Raw genomic sequence first — 17,996 nt, 5'->3', positions numbered from 1 at the left:
TGTTGTTGTAGTATTTATTTATTTATTTTCATAAAGGAGTCGGCAGGCCTTGAGGGTGAGGGAGCACAAAGTTCTGGGACCGTATGTGGACGGGTTATCGAGACTTGCCGTCACCAGTTATAAGGTACATAAGTCTCTTGGGACATGCTATGGAAATCGACTGACTTTGAGTATGGCTCTGCACATTAGAGCATGGATGCATCCATACCTGAAGATGTTTTGTATTGTTCCTGCACATTTGAGAACAACATATTTTTCAAATGCACATTATGAAATAAACAGACAAATCCGGTTGTACTCAGTACATTATGTATATTTCTTTAATTCCAGAAAGTATAGAAACAATGTCATTACTTTTTTTTACCAATGACCGTGATTAGTTTATGTTCTTGTCATAGTTTTTTTTTTTTTTTTTTTTTTTTTTTTTTTTTTTGCTATCATTCATCTTCTGCACTCTGCTTGCCAACAGGACATTGAGTCTCTAATGTCAGAAGGAAACAAATCTCGCACTGTGGCCGCCACAAACATGAATGAGGAGAGCAGTAGATCCCACGCTGTGTTCAACATCATCCTGACACACACACTGAAAGATCTGCAGTCTGGGGTAAGGCTGAATTTGATTAGCCTATTGTTCCATGATTAAGTGTTATAGGTATGCTCACAGCTGTGTTGACCTAAGACTCATATTACCCATTTTTTTGCTTTTATATAGGTCTTATTGGTCCCCTAATATTGTATCAGAAGTATCTTCAGAAAAATTTAGCCGTGGTGCAGAATTACAGGCACTTTGAGCCAGTCAAACAATGAGATTTCCCCAGGACGTGCCATTTCGGTATCTGTTGCTTTTTTAAACTCTATTGATGAGGAGAGAAGTGGTATGAGGATGAGCGGCTTAAAGATGTTTGGGAAGGAGCAGGGGGCAGCATTCATGGAAATGATGTCATGAACACCATTCACCAACCACAATGTTTGGCGCACACAGGACGTTCAGACAGCGTCTCGGGGGGGAAAAAAGAAAACCCTCTGGTTCTTCTTGCGTGATTGAACTAAAAAAATAAATTTCTGCTCATTTTTACATCCAATCACTGAGTAACTGCAATGCTTAATTGGAAGCCACGACAGTTGGTGGAGCCACTTTTGCAGGGAAAATTCTCTGTACTACAAAAGCATGAGAAACGGGAGGTAACCTTTCTCATTATGACAACATAAGGGGACAGATTCCAGATCCGATCATCTGAAGCAGAAGAATCTTTTTACATATCACCATTTCTAGCTCCTGCAGGGCCATAGACAGTCTGGGTGAATCTTCACTTCGTGAGATTATTTTTCATGTCATGGGACCTTTTAAGACTAAAACAACCTTCTAAAGAATAAAGCCAGACACCTGACCCATTGTTCATCTGTTGTCCAGAAGAGCAAAGCCACACGCTAAACACTCTTTGGCTCAGGAGTGAAGACTAATGTGTATTAGAACCTGTCCCATCATTCTGGCACGCTCAGGGATTTCCACTACCCTCAAGCCCAGCCAGCTTCAGTTTGCAGTGTTCTTATTTTTCAAATGCAGCAATGTCTGTCACCAGGTTACAGAAAACCGTTTTTCTTTGGAAATAGACAAGCTCTTAACACTGGAGTAAATCTAGATCACATCATTCTTTGAAGTAAGCAGTGTGTTGTGCATCACTTTTATTTCAAACCATTAGTCAGTGAAACGTTCTTGCCTCATTAATCAGAGGGCCGAGTTTTCCTCTACCTTGGCAAAAATGTGGGCGACCAGCGAAGCACAGGGCAGGAAACTCCATTAATAAATAATCACGTGTCCCAATGAAGACGTCAGCCGATCTCCGATCACCCTGGCCCTGTCACGGTGTTCCGCTCACCGACCTTATTGTCATAGTCACCTGATTCATTGCGGAGCCGGTCCTCATCCATAATTCAGGATGCACAGAATCCTTCAGCAGGTGTGCTTTCCTGAAATGCAAATATTGAGCTAAAAATAGCTAACCTTTTTTTTTGGTTTGTTTTTGCAGACACCGGGCATGACAGATTTGCAAACTGATAAAGCATTTGTGTATTTATTTAATTATCTACGGACTAATCTTAGTCTGGAGACCATGTTGGTGCTTTAGTTAATCTCCCCAACTAATCTTTAAAATCAGAAAGTATTTAGCATCACTCTATTAGACTTAAATCTAGACTTAAATGGATCAATTTTGCAGCAGATTGCCAATATGACTATTTCCTACAGAGTAATTATTGAAATTGTTACCTAATGCCAATTCGTTGGTGAACCATATACAATCACTTCAACTCTATCAGTCTGTTCTTTCCTTTAAAACAGAGTAAAAGTGAAGTACTAGCTCTCTACTGTTTTGTGTTTTTTACTGGTCCGTCTTCATCAGTACAGTCAGCTTTATCTACAGGCTTCTCATTGGCAGCCTCACAGATCGGGTTTCTGAGTGATGCAGCCTGCATGCTGACTGCAGTGCTACTGGCAGTAATTCTCCTCTGAGCCCTTCACTGCTTGTCCTCCCCCGAGGAGGTTTCAAAATGACTAAACCAGTCTTAGACAGGACACTATAGATGGGCCTGTTGTCTTTAGACATTAGATGTTGGTTTACTATTTATTTAATTATTTGTAATTATAATACGTATTTAGGAACAATATCTCATTACTCTCTACCCTTGATGCAAGCTCATCGCTCAACTGGATCGGATAGAGCAGACATAGGAAGTATGATGTCACCTACAAAGGCTTTTACTGTGAAACAGAAGCACAGTGTGTGGCTGTAGGCTATTATGTTACCCACTAATGGGCAAATGTTTAAATAAATAATACTTTTAAAAAAGTTTTCCTTTTTATCCAGTAATTCTCACTGCATCATAAGCCTGAGTAGATGGACCTGAAGGTGCCCAGATAGAGGGGATGAACTCCAGTTGAGTTGACATAAAGCTCAAGCTCTAACCGAACAAGGGCACTCTTTGTTATCCCAGCACTCCGTAATCTCTTCCCCCATCTCCTGTGCTCGTAAACTCTCCACACTCCTCCTGCAGCCAGCACCGCACCGCTACGAGCCTTATGTATTGTGAATGTTGTAAAGCAATGGGGAAGGCTGTACGTCAGGCGGAAATGCAGCCTTTCCCCCCCCATCATTAAGCGTGTGTGCCCTCGGACTCTTGCAGCTTGGCGAGGAGAGAACAATGGTGGCTTGTTTCTCTGGGCAGCCCATACCCCTGGTCGCCATTGTTCTTGTTCAATATAGACATGTTCAGCGAGGTTTGGCTAACATGCTCTTTCATATATATCATCTGGGAGCCTGAAAAGGGGCTTGTTTTATGCCTGTTACTTAGCTTTTTTCCTTCTTGTTGTTTTTAGTGTGTGTGTATTAACTGTGTTACTGACAAGTCATGTTCTGTAACAGTTCTCTGCTGCTCTTGCAGACCAGTGGAGAGAAGGTGAGCAAACTGAGTCTGGTGGACTTGGCGGGTAGCGAGAGAGCAGCCAAAACTGGTGCAGCTGGGGAGAGGCTGAAAGAAGGCAGCAACATTAACAAGTACCTAACACACACACACACACACACACACATACACAGACCCAAAGTGATTGTCAGTTGGCAAGTGCGAGGTCTGGCCAGTGTGGTCTGACCATATCTTTCACTTCTCTGGGCAGGTCTCTAACCACCCTGGGACTGGTGATCTCAGCTCTGGCCGACCAGGGTGCTGGGAAGAACAAGAGCAAGTTCGTCCCTTATAGAGACTCTGTGCTCACATGGCTACTGAAGGTCAGCCTTTTGTCTGTTTTCCTCTTCTGGGTGGCGATGGTCACATGTCAAAGTTTGAAGTGACTCCGTGCCCCGTCTCTACAGGACAGTCTCGGAGGTAACAGCCGGACGGCCATGGTGGCCACCGTGAGCCCGGCTGCAGACAACTACGATGAGACCCTGTCCACGCTGCGATACGCCGACCGGGCAAAGAGCATAGTCAACCACGCCGTGGTCAACGAGGACCCCAACGCCAGGATCATACGTGAGCTCCGAGAGGAGGTGGAGAAGTTGAGGGATCAGCTGACCGAGGCAGAGGTACTGTGTTTTTCATTAACCACAGAGAAGATCCTCAGACTTCTCCAGAGGAGACTTAACCTTCTTCTGGTTTTAGTCCATGAAGGCTCCAGAGCTGAAGGAAAGGCTGGAAGAGTCTGAGAAGCTTATACAAGAGATGACCGTAACGTGGGAGGAGAAGCTGAGGAAGACTGAAGAAATTGCACAGGTCCTTGTTTACTCCGTTTTTCAAATATTTCCTCGAGCTTTGCCAATGACTTGAAAGCTCAGGTTGGGGTGTATATTGTGAAGGCAGTTCTCTGCTCATGATAGACGTTGAAAGATATTTTGGGAAGTGGGGTGTGAGTCAGCTTGACCCTTTTTTTCCATTTGTTTCGGAGTTCAGGACAGGCAACGGCAGTTGGAAAGTCTGGGCATCTCCCTGCAGTCGTCTGGCATTCGTGTCGGAGAGGATAAATGCTTCTTGGTCAACCTCAACGCCGACCCCGCCCTTAACGAACTGCTGGTCTATTACCTAAAGGTACAGACCTTCCATCAGTACATGTTCCTATTACAAAATTCTACGTGTTCGGTCTCGAGCTGTAGCTTAACATTAGAGCCTGGCAGCATATGCAACTGTTGTTTTGTCTGGGGCTTTCCACAGGAACACACTAAGGTGGGTTCGGCCAACTCCCAGGACATCCAGTTGTGTGGAATGGGCATCCAGGCTGAGCACTGCGTCATCGATATTACCGCTGATGGCGTCATGCTCACCCCCCACCCAAACTCGCGGTATGAGTTTTCCTTTCCCCTTCAAGCATCTCTCGAACATCTCCAAGCCTGATGAGTAATTTGTGCCGGGCCCTTTTGTCTCATTTGCAGGACATGCATCAATGGCTCCCCGGTCACCTGCCAACAACAGCTTCACCATGGAGACCGCATTCTCTGGGGAAACAACCACTTTTTCAGGTAGAGCAGCGTTCATGTTTACGGTGCTTATGCTCAGAGCGATTAGCACGTGACTCTATCCCTCCTTTTGTTTCAGGATAAACCTGCCGAAGCGACGTTCGCATGGAGGAGCTGAGGATGAGGAGGGTGAAGGGGGTAATATGAAGAACAGCAACAGCAACGAGCAGCTGGACGCAGATGGCGATACGGCCAGCGAGGTTTCGAGCGAGGTTAGCTTCAGCTATGAGTTTGCCCAGACCGAGGTCATGATGAAGGCCCTGGGCAGCAATGGTGAGCAGAAACACTACCAGTCCACCAGATCAAAAAACAATGATACACACCCTTTTAATCCAAATTTGAAGATCTAGAACCAAACATATGACCTGTTTGCGCTAATCAGACCCAATGCAGGCAGTGCTGCAGAGCCTGGAGCGTCAGCATGAGGAGGAGAAGAAGACTGCCCTGGAGCGGCAGCGCCTCATGTACGAACAGGAGCTGCAGCAGCTCCGCAAGCGGCTGACCCCCGACCGGCAAAGTGGCGGACAGGCACACTACCGCAGCATGGAGCGCCTCAGCCTGGGGGGCGTGGCCTCATCCTCACCCAGCGCCCAGCAACGCATCCGCCAGTGGAGCGAAGAGCGGTACGTTGTGCGTTATGGTACTCGGAAGTGTGAAGGCTGCGTACACCAAAACTTGCCCAAGATTATTATTAATAATAGTATTATTTTTGTCACCCTTAAGCAAGTTAATCGCTCAGGCCCTAGCAACGAATTAACATGTACTATTAAATAGCAATAAATGCATGAGAACTCTGACTCTTGGAATAAAAAGAGAGAATAATCAGCTTTCCTTTAAAAAAAACAGAGAAGCAGTTTTGACCAGAAGCCTGAGGAAGCTACGTGAGCAGATTGTGAGGGCCAACCTACTGGTCCAGGAGGCCAGCTTCATTGCAGAGGAGATGGACAAGCGAACGGAATACCGAGTCACGCTGCAGATCCCAGCTGCCAACCTCAACGCCAACCGGAAGGTCAGGCTCCGCCTCGCGCACACTTGCTACAATGGGCTGGGTGTGCTCAGGAAAATGCTGTGGCGAGTTCTTTCCATGCCCTTGAACACTGTGTGTTCCCATTCTAATTTTTATAGACGAAAGGACTACCTTTTTCCATCACCAGCATGTACACATGCAAAAAATAAATCCCAGGTGACCTTTCTGCAGGGCGTTTTGTGTAGTAAATACTGGTGTGTAGGTGTTTTGATCTTGCCAAGATAGTAATAGTTCAGTGGAAAATTTTTATTTTTTATTTTTTTCTTCTTCCCTAGGGTCAGGAGGAGTTAGGTGACTGTACGTGTTTCATAGTTAGTTCCTATGATAAGTTAGAACAAATGTAAAAACAGAGGGATGTGTGCATGTTTCATCTGCATTATTCAAATCCAAATACTCTTCACTTAACATGAGCGAACAAGCCTCATGCTTATCACTTTGTGCCAGCTTGAGAATGGTGCCGTTAGTCTGACTTTGCACTCCATGTGTGCGTGTCCTCCACAGCGAGACGCCGTTCTCAGTGAACCTGCCATCCAGGTGAGGCGGAAGGGCAGAGGAAAGCAGATCTGGGCCCTCGAGAAAATGGAGAACCGGCTGGTGGACATGAGAGAGCTGTACCAGGATTTGAAGGAGTGTGACGAGGACAGCCCTGTAAGGACACTCCTCTCATTTGGCTATTGCGCCACACTGGCTTGCTTAGTGATATTTGTGTATGCAAATGACCCCATTTGTGTTGTCCCGTGTTGCCCCAAAGAAGGCCCTTAATATTCTTTTACAAGTCCCTTACCTGTTTAAAAACAGATGATGCGGTCTTACTTCAAACGGGCAGACCCTTTCTTCGATGAGCATGAGAACCACAGTTTGATAGGCGTGGCCAACGTGTTCCTGTCCTGCCTCTTCTATGATGTCAAGTTGCAGTACGCTATACCCATCATCAATCAGAAAGGGGAGGTAAGGATCTCAATTAAATCTGATTGGACGTTTTTCACTGACGTTGTGTCTTCAGCTGTGTCCTTCTGTCTCAGGTGGCTGGGCGACTCCATGTGGAGGTGGTGCGGATGGCAGGAGATGTGGATGACAGTTTGGCGGGAGGAGAGGACATTGATAGGAGCCCAGATGGGGAGTCAGAGGAGCGGAAACTGGTGTGCATGGTGAGGGCTGCTCTCTAGGGCTTTGCCATACATCAACAAAAATGACTATTCAAATACGAAATTGATCATCATAAGTATAGTAATGGTGTGTGAAAAATGTCATATTTGTTTCCAGGAGTGGTTAAATATTGTAAAAAATATAAATATTTTTTTATCTCTTCTCATCCTCTTTCCTTCAGATTAAAATTCTCCAGGCCACAGGTCTTCCCCAGTATCTGTCCAACTTTGTCTTCTGCCAGTACTCTTTCTGGGACATGCCAGAACCCATAATCGTAGCCCCAGAAGTTGACCCCTCAGCCACCTCCCCCCAGAGTAAAGACCCCCACTGTATGGTGGTGTTTGACAGCTGTAAGGTAATCTGCTCCCCACCAGCATCTCCGCATCTTGGTTCATCAGATCTCTCTCTGTAGAACAACAGTTGACATTTTCTGCCTGATTCTGTGGCAGGAGGTGTCAGTGGCGGTGACAGAGGACTTTATAGAGTACCTGACAGATGGGGCTGTAGCCATAGAGGTGTATGGGCACAGGCAGGCTGACCCAGGGAGGAACCCCGCCCTCTGGGACCTCAGCATCATCCAGGCTAAAACCCGGACCCTACGTGACCGGTTCGCTCCCAAAGACGCTCCCAAATTAGGTTAGTCACTTATTCTTTCCCTATTTGTACTTGAATTTTTTTGATGTGTGTGCAGCTGGAGTGAGGTTACTCGTAAGTTGGAGATGTGGGTGCAGATTTTGGAGCTGAACGAGAATGGGGAGTACATGCCAGTCGAGGTGGTCCCAGCCCGGGATGTTCGCACTGGGGGCATCTTTCAGCTGCGCCAGGTAAGGATGCTAAAGATTACCCTGTGTGGTTATCCAGTGCTATGTGCAGGAATTCAAATTTGTTCAGAGGAATATTTTCTGTGAAAAATTCCGAGTTGTTGATCTGATCTATAAAATCCTCACACTTTCTGTGCATGCTTGTGTGTGCCATCAGGGACAGTCCCGCCGGGTGCAGGTGGAGGTGCGCTCAGTGCAGGACTCAGGCACCATGCCCCTGATAGCTGAAGTCATGCTGGCCGTGTCTGTGGGCTGTGTGGAGATCAGACAGACTCGCCCTGTGAAACCAAATGAGCCCCAGCAGGTCAGAATCCTCCCCTGCTCCCAGAATTTGTAATCTTCTAGTGAACTACTTTAAATCCAGCCTTTTGGAGTCCCCTGATAAAAGTGGTGATGGTTAATATAAATGTGAATTTTAGTTTTTTATTTTTTTTTTCTCTTTCGTGTTTTGAAGCTGGAGGGTGATGAAATGGACAGTTATCAGGTATGTGACAAATACGTCATAGCAGATACAAATATGCAATCATTATCTCTAATTACAAAAAAAGTTTGCAATGCTCACACTTGTGTTCTTGTTCCGCAGGAGCGAGATTTGGAGAGGCTGAGGAGACAGTGGCTGACCGCCCTCACAAAGAGACAGGAGTATCTGGACCAGCACCTTCAGATGCTGGTCAGCAAAGCTGGTATGCCTGGCTCAGCACGAGCCCCACACTGAATCACCGCTCCACTGTAGCTTCAGCACGTATTGATCTTTTTAGGGACACGCCTCAGCTGACCGCGCTGTATGTTCACAGATAAGACTGAGGATGACGTGGAGCGAGAGGCGCAGCTTCTGGAGTGGCGTCTCACTCTGACTGAAGAGAGGAATGCGGTGATGGTGCCCTCTGCTGGCAGCGGAATACCAGGCGCGCCGGCAGAGTGGTTAGTAACGGTGGACCGGGAATTTAAATCTCTCGTTAAATGTCAAATTAACAATAATTCATAATTTTTTATCTTACAGAATTATTCTAACATTTTTTCACTCAACGTTTAGATTATGTTATAGGTGTTATTTTCTTAATGTGATTAATAAGTAAGGCATTACTTATTTTATGCTTTTTTTTTTTTTTTTTTTTTTTTTTTTTCTTAATTTGCTGGACATTTTGTTATTTTTTTGCTTGTAAAAATACACAATGCCATTGTTTCAAATGACTAGAATCATTATCAGGATTATTTCTACGCCAACCTGTAGCTACAATGATTTTTAAATTTTTTGATGTTTTGTTTATGGTGTTAATGACATGTCCACTGCATTCACAGGGTACCCATTCCAGGCATGGAAACGCATATACCTGTGCTCTACTTGGACCTCAGTAGTATGTATTGGATTATAGTTTCCTAATTCCGAAACGTGTGTGTGTGTGTGTGTGTGTGCATATGTGTTAACATTTCTCCTATCTTTAATCTCACAGCTGATGACTTTAGCTCTCAGGAGAACCTCGAGCCTCCTGAGGCTGGTGGCTGGGATGCTACACTAAGTGGAGAAGATGAAGATGAGTTCTTTGACCTTCAGATAGTTAAACACTATGATGGAGAGGTAAGAATGTGACATTTTTAGGCACAACAGTTAAGTGTTCACCCCTGCAGTCAATGAATGCTGACCTATAATGAATACTTTTCTGTGTGTGTGTGTGTGTGTAGGTGCGAGCAGAAGCATCATGGGACTCCACAGTCCATGAGTGCCCCCAGCTGAGTCGTGGCACCACCCCAGACCAGCGGGTCTACCTGACAGTGCGCGCAGTGGTTCAGCTCAGCCACCCTGCTGAAATGCAGCTGGTTCTGCGCAAGCGAATCTGCGTCAATCTCACTGGCCGACAGGTTTGCATCTGTTCCATGCACCCTTAATCATGTTAGCCAATAGGAGTGGTCCGCATACCAGCTTCAATATAATAGGATATATGCTCATGTTCTCATTTACGTGTGGATTTGTTTTGCAGGGTTTCGCTCAGAACCTCTTGAGGAGAATGTCTACACGCAGCACCATCCCGGGATGTGGGGTGACGTTTGAGGTGGTTTCCAACATTCCAGGGGTACGAGTACAGTGGTGCGCCATCTGTATAAATCATAAACAGCTGTGATTGGCCGGCTGTGTTGATCGTTTCTCTCACACAGGATGCTCAGGGCTCCGAGGACCGGGAGATGCTTGCCCGCATGGCTGCCAGCGCAGAGAACCCCAAGTCCTCTGATAACGAGGCGGCCATAGAGAAATACTTGCGCAGTGTCCTCGCCGTGGAGAACATCCTCACGCTGGACCGGCTGCGGCAGGTCAGAGATGCACGTCAGGATCCAACTCTGCTTAAAGCTGGGTGTACACTGTGTGATTTTTGCCCGTTTTGAGCCGATTTTCCACTTGTGTGATAATTCCTGGACTGGGGCCGAAACTTGATCATGCGTCATGTAATTTACATGATTTAAAGATCTCCAGTTCACCCCTGCTGGCCAGGTCCCGATGATCAGATGATCGTGTATTACATCAAAGAAACTTGAACCTGAGTGGGTTTGTCCTCACTGTGCATGTGCAAACGTATCTGGTGTGGTGTGAGCTGTGGCAGATACACTCAAGCATTTTTGACGTGGCTTCGTCCTTTTTTATATAGAATAATTATATAGTGATAAATGTGTTTTTGTGTATACTTAACCACTTAAGTTTTGTTGTATATGCCTAAAAACTCTTCTGTTTTTAGCTTTTTTTTTGCACACAAAACGAGTAGTCAGACGCGTTCCTATTACTCGTGTAGTGTGAGCAATCGTACGGTGTGGACAGCTTTCATTGTTGGGGATTACCAAACGACTAGAATTGCACAATCTATGCCCAGCTAAAGTGCTTTTGAGGTTGATGTTGAGGTTGAAGTTTATTGTCATATGTACAAAGTACAGCGTACAGAACACAATGAAATTTCTACTTGAAAATCTCTCCCACGTAGACAGAACATAGAACATGATACGTAGAAGACATAGAAGACAAAGTGCAGTCGCATTAAATAAATAAGTCACAGAAGGGTGAATATATCTAAGTTGCATAAGTGATTGTGCCTCATTTAAGTGACAGTGCATACTACGTGTTGGTCATTGATTGAATGGTAAGGGACATACATAAATAACCCCAGCTAAAGCTCAGGTGCAAATACTTATGTGTTCAGTGTTCTGTACTGGCTTCACCAAATGTGTAATTTTAAGGCTCTACAGAGTTAGATGAATTAAAGGTATTTTTAGTATGCAAGGCCATATAGATTTTGTTGCCACCTTGTGGTCTCTAAAAGTATTTCATGCAAATTATTAAAAGTAACAATGTCTGAAGGAATCCTAAAGCATGCACATTACAACTAATTTAATTGTTTCTGCATTGATTCATCAGAAACATTAAAGCAATATGCTGGTAAATCAATATAACAACTGTCTGTACTACATGCATAATATATAGCAATAAATAAATAATTTGCTAGCTATTTTTTCTTCCTTTTATAATCATATTCAGACTACACGTAGTTTCATATTATTAGCTTTTATTATGGCAAGGTGTGTCTGGCGAATGAAATGTTTGTTCTGTGTGTGTTCAGGAGGTGGCAGTGAAGGAGCATCTAGCAGGCAAAGGGAAGGGCAGCAGACGAAGCCTCAGCTCTCCCAGTGTGCACAGGGTACACTTTCTTTCTTTTTTTCCATTCGATTATCCTTGCCTATCAAGTACATTAATAAGAAAAGGGTGCATGGTGACATTTACAGCAAATACTGGATATACTCTTCTGTTTTGAAATATTGAAGATTAATTACAAAAATCGGTTTGTATCCAATTAGCTGTCAGGAAGCAGGCAGGATTTGTCTATGAACTCAATGCTGGAGGATAATAAGGTTTGTAAAACATAACACCGGTGTGTTTTAAGCACTAATGACAAGAATTGTGATTAACTAATGCACAGTTCATTCATTTGTTCCTAACTTTTCATCCATTTTGCCTCAAAGAACCGTTGGGAGAGTCAGCAGGACATCTTCTTGACCCCTCCCCAATTTAGTCGCACTTTGCCGAGACCCTCAGGACCCCAAAATCAAGACACAGAGCAAGGTAGACCATTCTCCACAGGTCAACACTCAATCTTTTCACTCTCATTCTCAAAATGTCACCAAGTCTCCTTCAAGTTTGTGTGCTTTTGAATACCTTCACAATCAAAACAGATTTTCATGTCTTTTATCCATGCAGTAAATAATTTTTCATAATTCTGTTTATTTAGTTTTCACTCCTCTGTCTAAAATCTGCTACAGATATTTTGTGTAGTAGTGCATGTTTTCTTGTGTCTTCCTGTCTTAACGTTTTCCTGTCTGCCTTCCCTGCCACACCACTCTTGGCCCATCCCTTCTGTTTCATCCCTGCCCCTTTCCTCTCCATCTCTTCTTCTTTTTTTTTTGTTTTTTTTTGCCTCTTCGCTTACCCGACCTCCCCCAGGGCTCTTAGGGATCGCTGCTTCTTTTCTCCCTCCAGTCAAGGTCGTAGTTCCACAGATGCCCAAGCTGCTCAAGTCCCTGTTCCCAGTCCGTGACGACAAAAAGGACCTGCGTCCGTCTCCCCACGCTCAGCAGGTCTGTCCTCAGTCCACTCTGTGAGCTGTATGCCTGATAATCATTCACATGGCCAAGGATCACGTGTGTAGCTGTGTGCATTAGTCCTCTCACGCTCTGCCGTTACTCTGTATAGGCTTCTAGAAATTATTATCCTTGTGGTGATATCGTTAAGACCTCATCAACTTCCACGGTTTAATAATCCGTCAAAATTATTAGCAGGAGCCACAACTGTACATTGATTAGATGAAAAGAAAAAGACAGTTCTATGGAAAGGGCCGTTTTAATCCCAAAGCCGAATTTCCATACGTAATTTGAAAGTCCCTCCACACGGAGAAATGTTGACTGCGGCGGGATGACCAAGCCCTAGTGAAGTGCAGGAGCCTGTATTTCGGACTCCCTGGAATTTTTTTTTTTTTTTTTTAATGCTGCCCCGTTCGTCTCTCTAGCATATGCCTCGCATCATGATGCAAAGCAAGAGCAGCTCTGAAGAGAGCCAAGTTAGAATAGAGCCGGTAAGACCCCCGCCTCGGTCCGGCGTCGCCTCTCTATGTTTATTGAGCTTCCGCCGCTTTATTTGCATGGGCCGCGGCTTCGTGGAGCAAATTCGGCAATTTTATGTTCTTTATTTTGCATGCGGCATGTTGGCGTCTCCTGTTCTTAATGTCCTGAAGCATGCAGCCACAGACCTGAGTGAGGTGCTAGTTACCTGTTTCTGCCCTGTTGTGGACGTGCTTTCCTCAGGTGACTCTGGTAGGGAGGAGCCCCGCCCCTGACAGACAGTCAGAAAGCCCCGAAGCCCCGCCTCCACCCATGCATGACCCGCATGACACGCCCCTCAGTCCCATCAGCGAGGCCTCCAGTGGCTACTTCTCCACTAGCGTGTCCTCGGCGACCCTGTGCGAAGCAGCAGCTGCTTTCGGGGACCTCACCCCGACTCCCGGCGCCAACGCGGCGGCTGAGCCCAGGCAGGGAGGCGTGGAGAGCGAGGGCGCTGTAACCACCCCTCTTCACCCTTCTGTTGGTCCTGTAGAAGGTGGGCTAAAGCGCGGCCCCACAGCGGAGCCTCTGAGGACTCCGGCCGCTGACAGGAATGGTGTTGCCTCTCTGCAGCACAACCTCAACCCCTTCACCCTGCAGAAGGTCAAGCAGTCCAACCTCCAGTCCTTCAACCGCATGCTCGGCGAGGAGAAGGCACCGCCAGGGCGCCAGAGGCCAGCGAACTGCGCAGAGAAGCTGGAGATCACTTCAGACGATGATGGCGGGCAAGACTCTGAGCTGCCCCACTGGCTCAAGGCCGGCGAGGGTGTGACACTCGGCGCCAACAAGAGTGGCACTGTGCGCTATGTTGGACATACGGACTTCTCAGATGGCATCTGGGTTGGGGTGGAGCTGGACACGCCTTCAGGTGAGGGTTGATTTACGGCCGTAATGAATAGAGGTGTGTTAAGGCCTTGTTTCCACGGACGTGGAGCACGACCTGGACTGAGACCGTTTTCCTGCTCACTGGAGCAAATGAAAGTCACACAGGCGTTCGGCACCATGATTCGATCGGCCGCACATCAAATAACCATAAGTAACCATCACCCTTGGTGAGCAGTGGGCACCATGACAGGCTCCCGGGGAGTAGTGTGTGGGGGCGGCGCTTTGCTCAGTGGCACCTTGGCGGACCGGGATTCGAAACCTTCTGATTACGGGGCCGCTTCCTTACCTGCCAGGCCACCACTGCTCCGCTAAATGAACGCTGCTGTGCAGCAGTTGGTCACAGAGTGATGCAGCAGCAAACTGTTAAATAAAATTTACAACATTTTATTTCATTTTAGCCAGTCAGCATCTTTCTTCTGGGTCGTCAGCGGAAGCAGGTTGGAGTTGGCCATTATCTAGTCTAGTTTAGTGATGAAATGGGTCCCGTTGGATCCAGCAACGTCATTCATTCCGCCGCTGATCATGTTGATACCGTACGCGGGCTTCCATGCACAATATTTGATCAGAATTTACTGCGGCATGATAGTAGCCTAGCTGGTAACACACTCGCCTATGAACCAGGTTCAAATCCCACTTACTACCATTGTGTCCCTGAGCAAGACACTTAACCCTAAGTGTCTCCAGGGTGGGACTGTCCCGGTAACTACTGATTGTAAGTTGCTCTGGATAAGGGCGTCTGGTAAATGCTGTAAATGTAAATATTGCAAGGTGTGCAGTGGTAGAAAACAAGAACGCCATGAGTGACGGCCGTGCGTCTTCCCGTTTCAGGCAAAAACGACGGCTCTGTGGACGGCCGCCAGTACTTCCGCTGTAATCCTGGATACGGGGTCCTCGTGCGGCCTGACAGAGTGACGCGGCGGGAGGGATCTCAGCGCCACAGCGGCGAGTTCACCCGGCACCTGGTCGCCAACCGCAAGATCGCGCCGGAGGTGGCTGCCCAGCGCAGAGAGAACCGGAAGTCCTGGAGCAGTTAAAGAGACCCCCACACACACACATTCAAAGCAGAATGGGTATATATACCCATATATATACCCCCACCCCTTTTTGATGATTCCTGCCACCTTCTGCTCTAATATGCAAACTTGGGGAACCTTACGTCATTTAATACTGTTTGGGCTCTAATAATGGAGGGGGTGAAGATTTCCGCTCCTCCTTGTTTTTCCCTGGTCCGGATCTTCATTTTGTGGAGCGGTGTGGAATATGAACATGAATATGCATGATCTTATCCTCCACGGTCATCTCTCTCTCTCTCTCCACAGTGTGCCTTTGAGGATAACTTGTGCTTCTGTCGTTTTTTTTTTTTCCTCCCGTCATCTCCCCCAGCCATCGTCTTCGTCATAATGCCTTCAGAGAGGGTGGTGTGATCTCAGGAACCGTAGTCTTGAGAAGTCTGGATGTGCCTGTCGCATGACGACTGGGTAGTTATTTTTGCACCAGAAGGTCAAATGCAACCCATCTGTATGTATGTATGAAAATAGTTTGGTTGCCATTCAGCTGTTGTGACATTTTATTAAAAGACTGTTAATAGGTTTGGGGATGAACCCCTTAAAACAACTCTATATATATATATATATATATATATATAGAGCACAAGAAAAGAATCCTGTCCCGAGTTGAGGATCTTAGAAAGGTGTGGACGAGTTCTCAGTACGTGCATGTCAACTGCAGTACGCTTCTCGCCTGAGAACGTCACTTCCTGTGTGTTTTTATGCATGTCTAACATGTTGTGCAAAAATTAGCCTCCTGTGGCAGTGTGAGCATTCAATTTCTTTTACATATTTATGATCATTTTTTTTTTTTTTATAATCACTAATTTGGTGGAAGAGTGTCCTTTTTGGCATGTAGCAGCCAGTCCAGTGTCTTCTGTAGAAACACATTTCCATTTGTCCGCGGAGCTGGTTGGGTGGTGCTGAGGGAAAAAGCCTCGGAATTCCACTGGACGTTAAGGACATGCCTTTTTCGCCCCGGGCGTAGTGAGGTGAGCTGCTAGTATTTTGAAGTGATTGATCTGCTGCCCAGAGGCAAGCCGGCAGGAGTACAAACCGTACGGTGATTTGTTCAAAACAAGTAGCGTCGTCGTTTCATCGTTTTAGCAGCTTTAACCCCCCAAAAAAACTCCATTCCATCCACATCATTATAAATTCATGCCCATTGAAAGGGTGTAAATAACGAACATGAGCCCACTGTATTTATTCCTCATGCTAAAGCCCATTCCATTTCATTTAAACAAAGGCACATCATTCAAAATGAAGGAACATTTTTTTTTAATTATGCATCATAATTAACTGTATGGATGAGCTGTAACTAAAATCATTCCTTTTTTTTTTTTTTTTGATGCAATATCAACCTTAAAATTTGTACTTTTAATGATTTTCCTGGATTTATAAAATTTGCACAAGTGCTTTATATTAGAGTGATTTATTCTGTTGATTCTCTGAATTAAAAAAAAAAAAAAAATTATTTGATTCTGTGGTCAAGTAAAATTTACCTTCTTAAACCTCTTTGTTTGTTATTTTAAATACATCCAGAATTATTATTATTATGTCTGTTGGACTGATTTTAGGTCATTTATGATCGGCAGGTCAGGGCAGGACAGCCTTTCTGCGCAGCGATTGGTTTAATCCACTGCCAGGGAAGAGGTCGCTGTACGCAGATTCTAATCCGCTGAGGTTACGTTTTTTTTTTTTTTATAAAAACACTCGACATGCTGCCACCGCACCGCCATGTGTTCTGTTAAAACCTGCTGCTCTCTGACATTAGTAACGACCCCACGGGACCAGGTTCCCCGTTCACAGCGATACGATCTTGAGGCCGACTTCCGGTTTTAAGTTGTGGTCTGAAGGTCTAACGGGTGTCCTGACAATGATATTATTCTGCCTTGAAGTGCAATTTGATCTCGTATCCTTAATTCTGTATGTCTGTTATAGTGATTTATATATTTTCTTGTGGTGACTTGATTTTATAGAAGGTGGGGAGATGAATGAAAGTGTCAGAGAAACACACACGTTATGAGTGAAGCCCCCATATGACAGTTCCAGAGGGATTCAAAGAAACACAACACTTTGCAAAGTCAAAGCCATTCCAGCTGAGACTGCCTATTATCCGGCTCAGTACCAACACGCATAAAGGTGTCCCACCCCACTGGGAAATTCTCCCGGTGCTGGTGAAGGACATTTCCATTTTTTTTTTTTTTTTTTGCACTTTGCACAAACTCTTTCTTACATGGCCGATTGCCTCTGGTCCCGTCGATCTCTACAGCCGTGCGGTCCGCTGGACGTGTCTCGTCCATAAGGTCCGTTTTTTTTTTTTTTGTCCCCCCCCCCACAAAATAATTTCTGTACTTGATCGTTTGCTGCAATTGTGGGTTTTGTGTGTGAGTTTTATGAGTGAGTTTTGTACATAGGCAAATAACAGAGACTCTAATCTGGAGCACAAGTTTCGGTTTGATTTCTTAATTTAATTGTTTGTAATTCTATGCTGATATCCAAAGAGTAATCATGTAAAATATTTCCCTTTATAATTTTCTTTTATATCGACTGTACAATAATCTCCCTGTAAAGGGAAAAATAAAATGTGCATTGATTTTACCAGTGCTGTCTTTTTTTAAAAAATTTTTTTATTCAATCTTTTAAATTGCACCTAAAACCAAGAACTCTGAACTGTTCATAATTATAAAGTGTGCATAAAGAAAATAGGACTCTTCATACAGTTTTACATGTAGTTACAGTACGAACATGTGCAGAATTAGATGAGGCTGTCATTAGACATCCGTGCATTTGGGCTCCCTTGCTTCGGTCTTTGAAAATTGCAGTATGAAAGACTTTTGAAAAAGAGAACACAATATATTTGAATTCAGATCTTCATTATCTAATAGGAATAAGTCACATCACTGTATATGACCATGGGGCAGTGGTGACCCGTAATAGGAAG

The 17,996-nt window shown here is 45.2% G+C and overlaps 1 protein-coding gene across 6 annotated transcripts in view; it reads left to right on the top strand.

The window, feature by feature from the left end:
* Positions 1-17,653, top strand: part of kif13ba (kinesin family member 13Ba) — a 28,304-nt gene extending 10,651 nt beyond the window's left edge. The window contains exons 7-40 of one of the 6 annotated variants that reach the window (XM_028960406.1): positions 37-124; positions 470-604; positions 3,439-3,551; positions 3,668-3,779; positions 3,864-4,076; positions 4,153-4,263; positions 4,441-4,575; positions 4,699-4,826; positions 4,917-5,003; positions 5,080-5,273; positions 5,383-5,623; positions 5,847-6,009; positions 6,529-6,675; positions 6,826-6,975; positions 7,050-7,175; positions 7,355-7,528; positions 7,623-7,780; positions 7,865-7,997; positions 8,152-8,298; positions 8,449-8,478; positions 8,578-8,677; positions 8,789-8,915; positions 9,294-9,349; positions 9,446-9,570; positions 9,675-9,851; positions 9,971-10,042; positions 10,146-10,298; positions 11,591-11,668; positions 11,826-11,879; positions 11,991-12,090; positions 12,469-12,602; positions 13,031-13,096; positions 13,326-13,989; positions 14,835-17,653. In XM_028960406.1, the coding sequence (XP_028816239.1) occupies positions 37-124; positions 470-604; positions 3,439-3,551; positions 3,668-3,779; positions 3,864-4,076; positions 4,153-4,263; positions 4,441-4,575; positions 4,699-4,826; positions 4,917-5,003; positions 5,080-5,273; positions 5,383-5,623; positions 5,847-6,009; positions 6,529-6,675; positions 6,826-6,975; positions 7,050-7,175; positions 7,355-7,528; positions 7,623-7,780; positions 7,865-7,997; positions 8,152-8,298; positions 8,449-8,478; positions 8,578-8,677; positions 8,789-8,915; positions 9,294-9,349; positions 9,446-9,570; positions 9,675-9,851; positions 9,971-10,042; positions 10,146-10,298; positions 11,591-11,668; positions 11,826-11,879; positions 11,991-12,090; positions 12,469-12,602; positions 13,031-13,096; positions 13,326-13,989; positions 14,835-15,040 (4,897 nt within the window). In that variant the 3' untranslated portion in view covers positions 15,041-17,653. Of the gene's footprint in view, positions 1-36; positions 125-469; positions 605-3,438; positions 3,552-3,667; positions 3,780-3,863; positions 4,077-4,152; positions 4,264-4,440; positions 4,576-4,698; positions 4,827-4,916; positions 5,004-5,079; positions 5,274-5,382; positions 5,624-5,846; positions 6,010-6,528; positions 6,676-6,825; positions 6,976-7,049; positions 7,176-7,354; positions 7,529-7,622; positions 7,781-7,864; positions 7,998-8,151; positions 8,299-8,448; positions 8,479-8,577; positions 8,678-8,788; positions 8,916-9,293; positions 9,350-9,445; positions 9,571-9,674; positions 9,852-9,970; positions 10,064-10,145; positions 10,299-11,590; positions 11,669-11,825; positions 11,880-11,990; positions 12,091-12,468; positions 12,603-13,030; positions 13,097-13,325; positions 13,990-14,834 lie in introns of those variants that run through there. The other 5 variants (XM_028960487.1, XM_028960334.1, XM_028960726.1 and 2 more) reach the window with 5 other exon arrangements.
* Positions 17,654-17,996: the final 343 nt, after the last annotated feature.

The sequence above is a fragment of the Denticeps clupeoides genome, chromosome 1 (genome assembly GCF_900700375.1).
Source record: "Denticeps clupeoides chromosome 1, fDenClu1.1, whole genome shotgun sequence".
NCBI classification, from domain to species: domain Eukaryota; kingdom Metazoa; phylum Chordata; class Actinopteri; order Clupeiformes; family Denticipitidae; genus Denticeps; species Denticeps clupeoides.
Note: the sequence above shows the minus strand (reverse complement) of the source record. Positions and strands in the feature narration are given on the sequence as shown.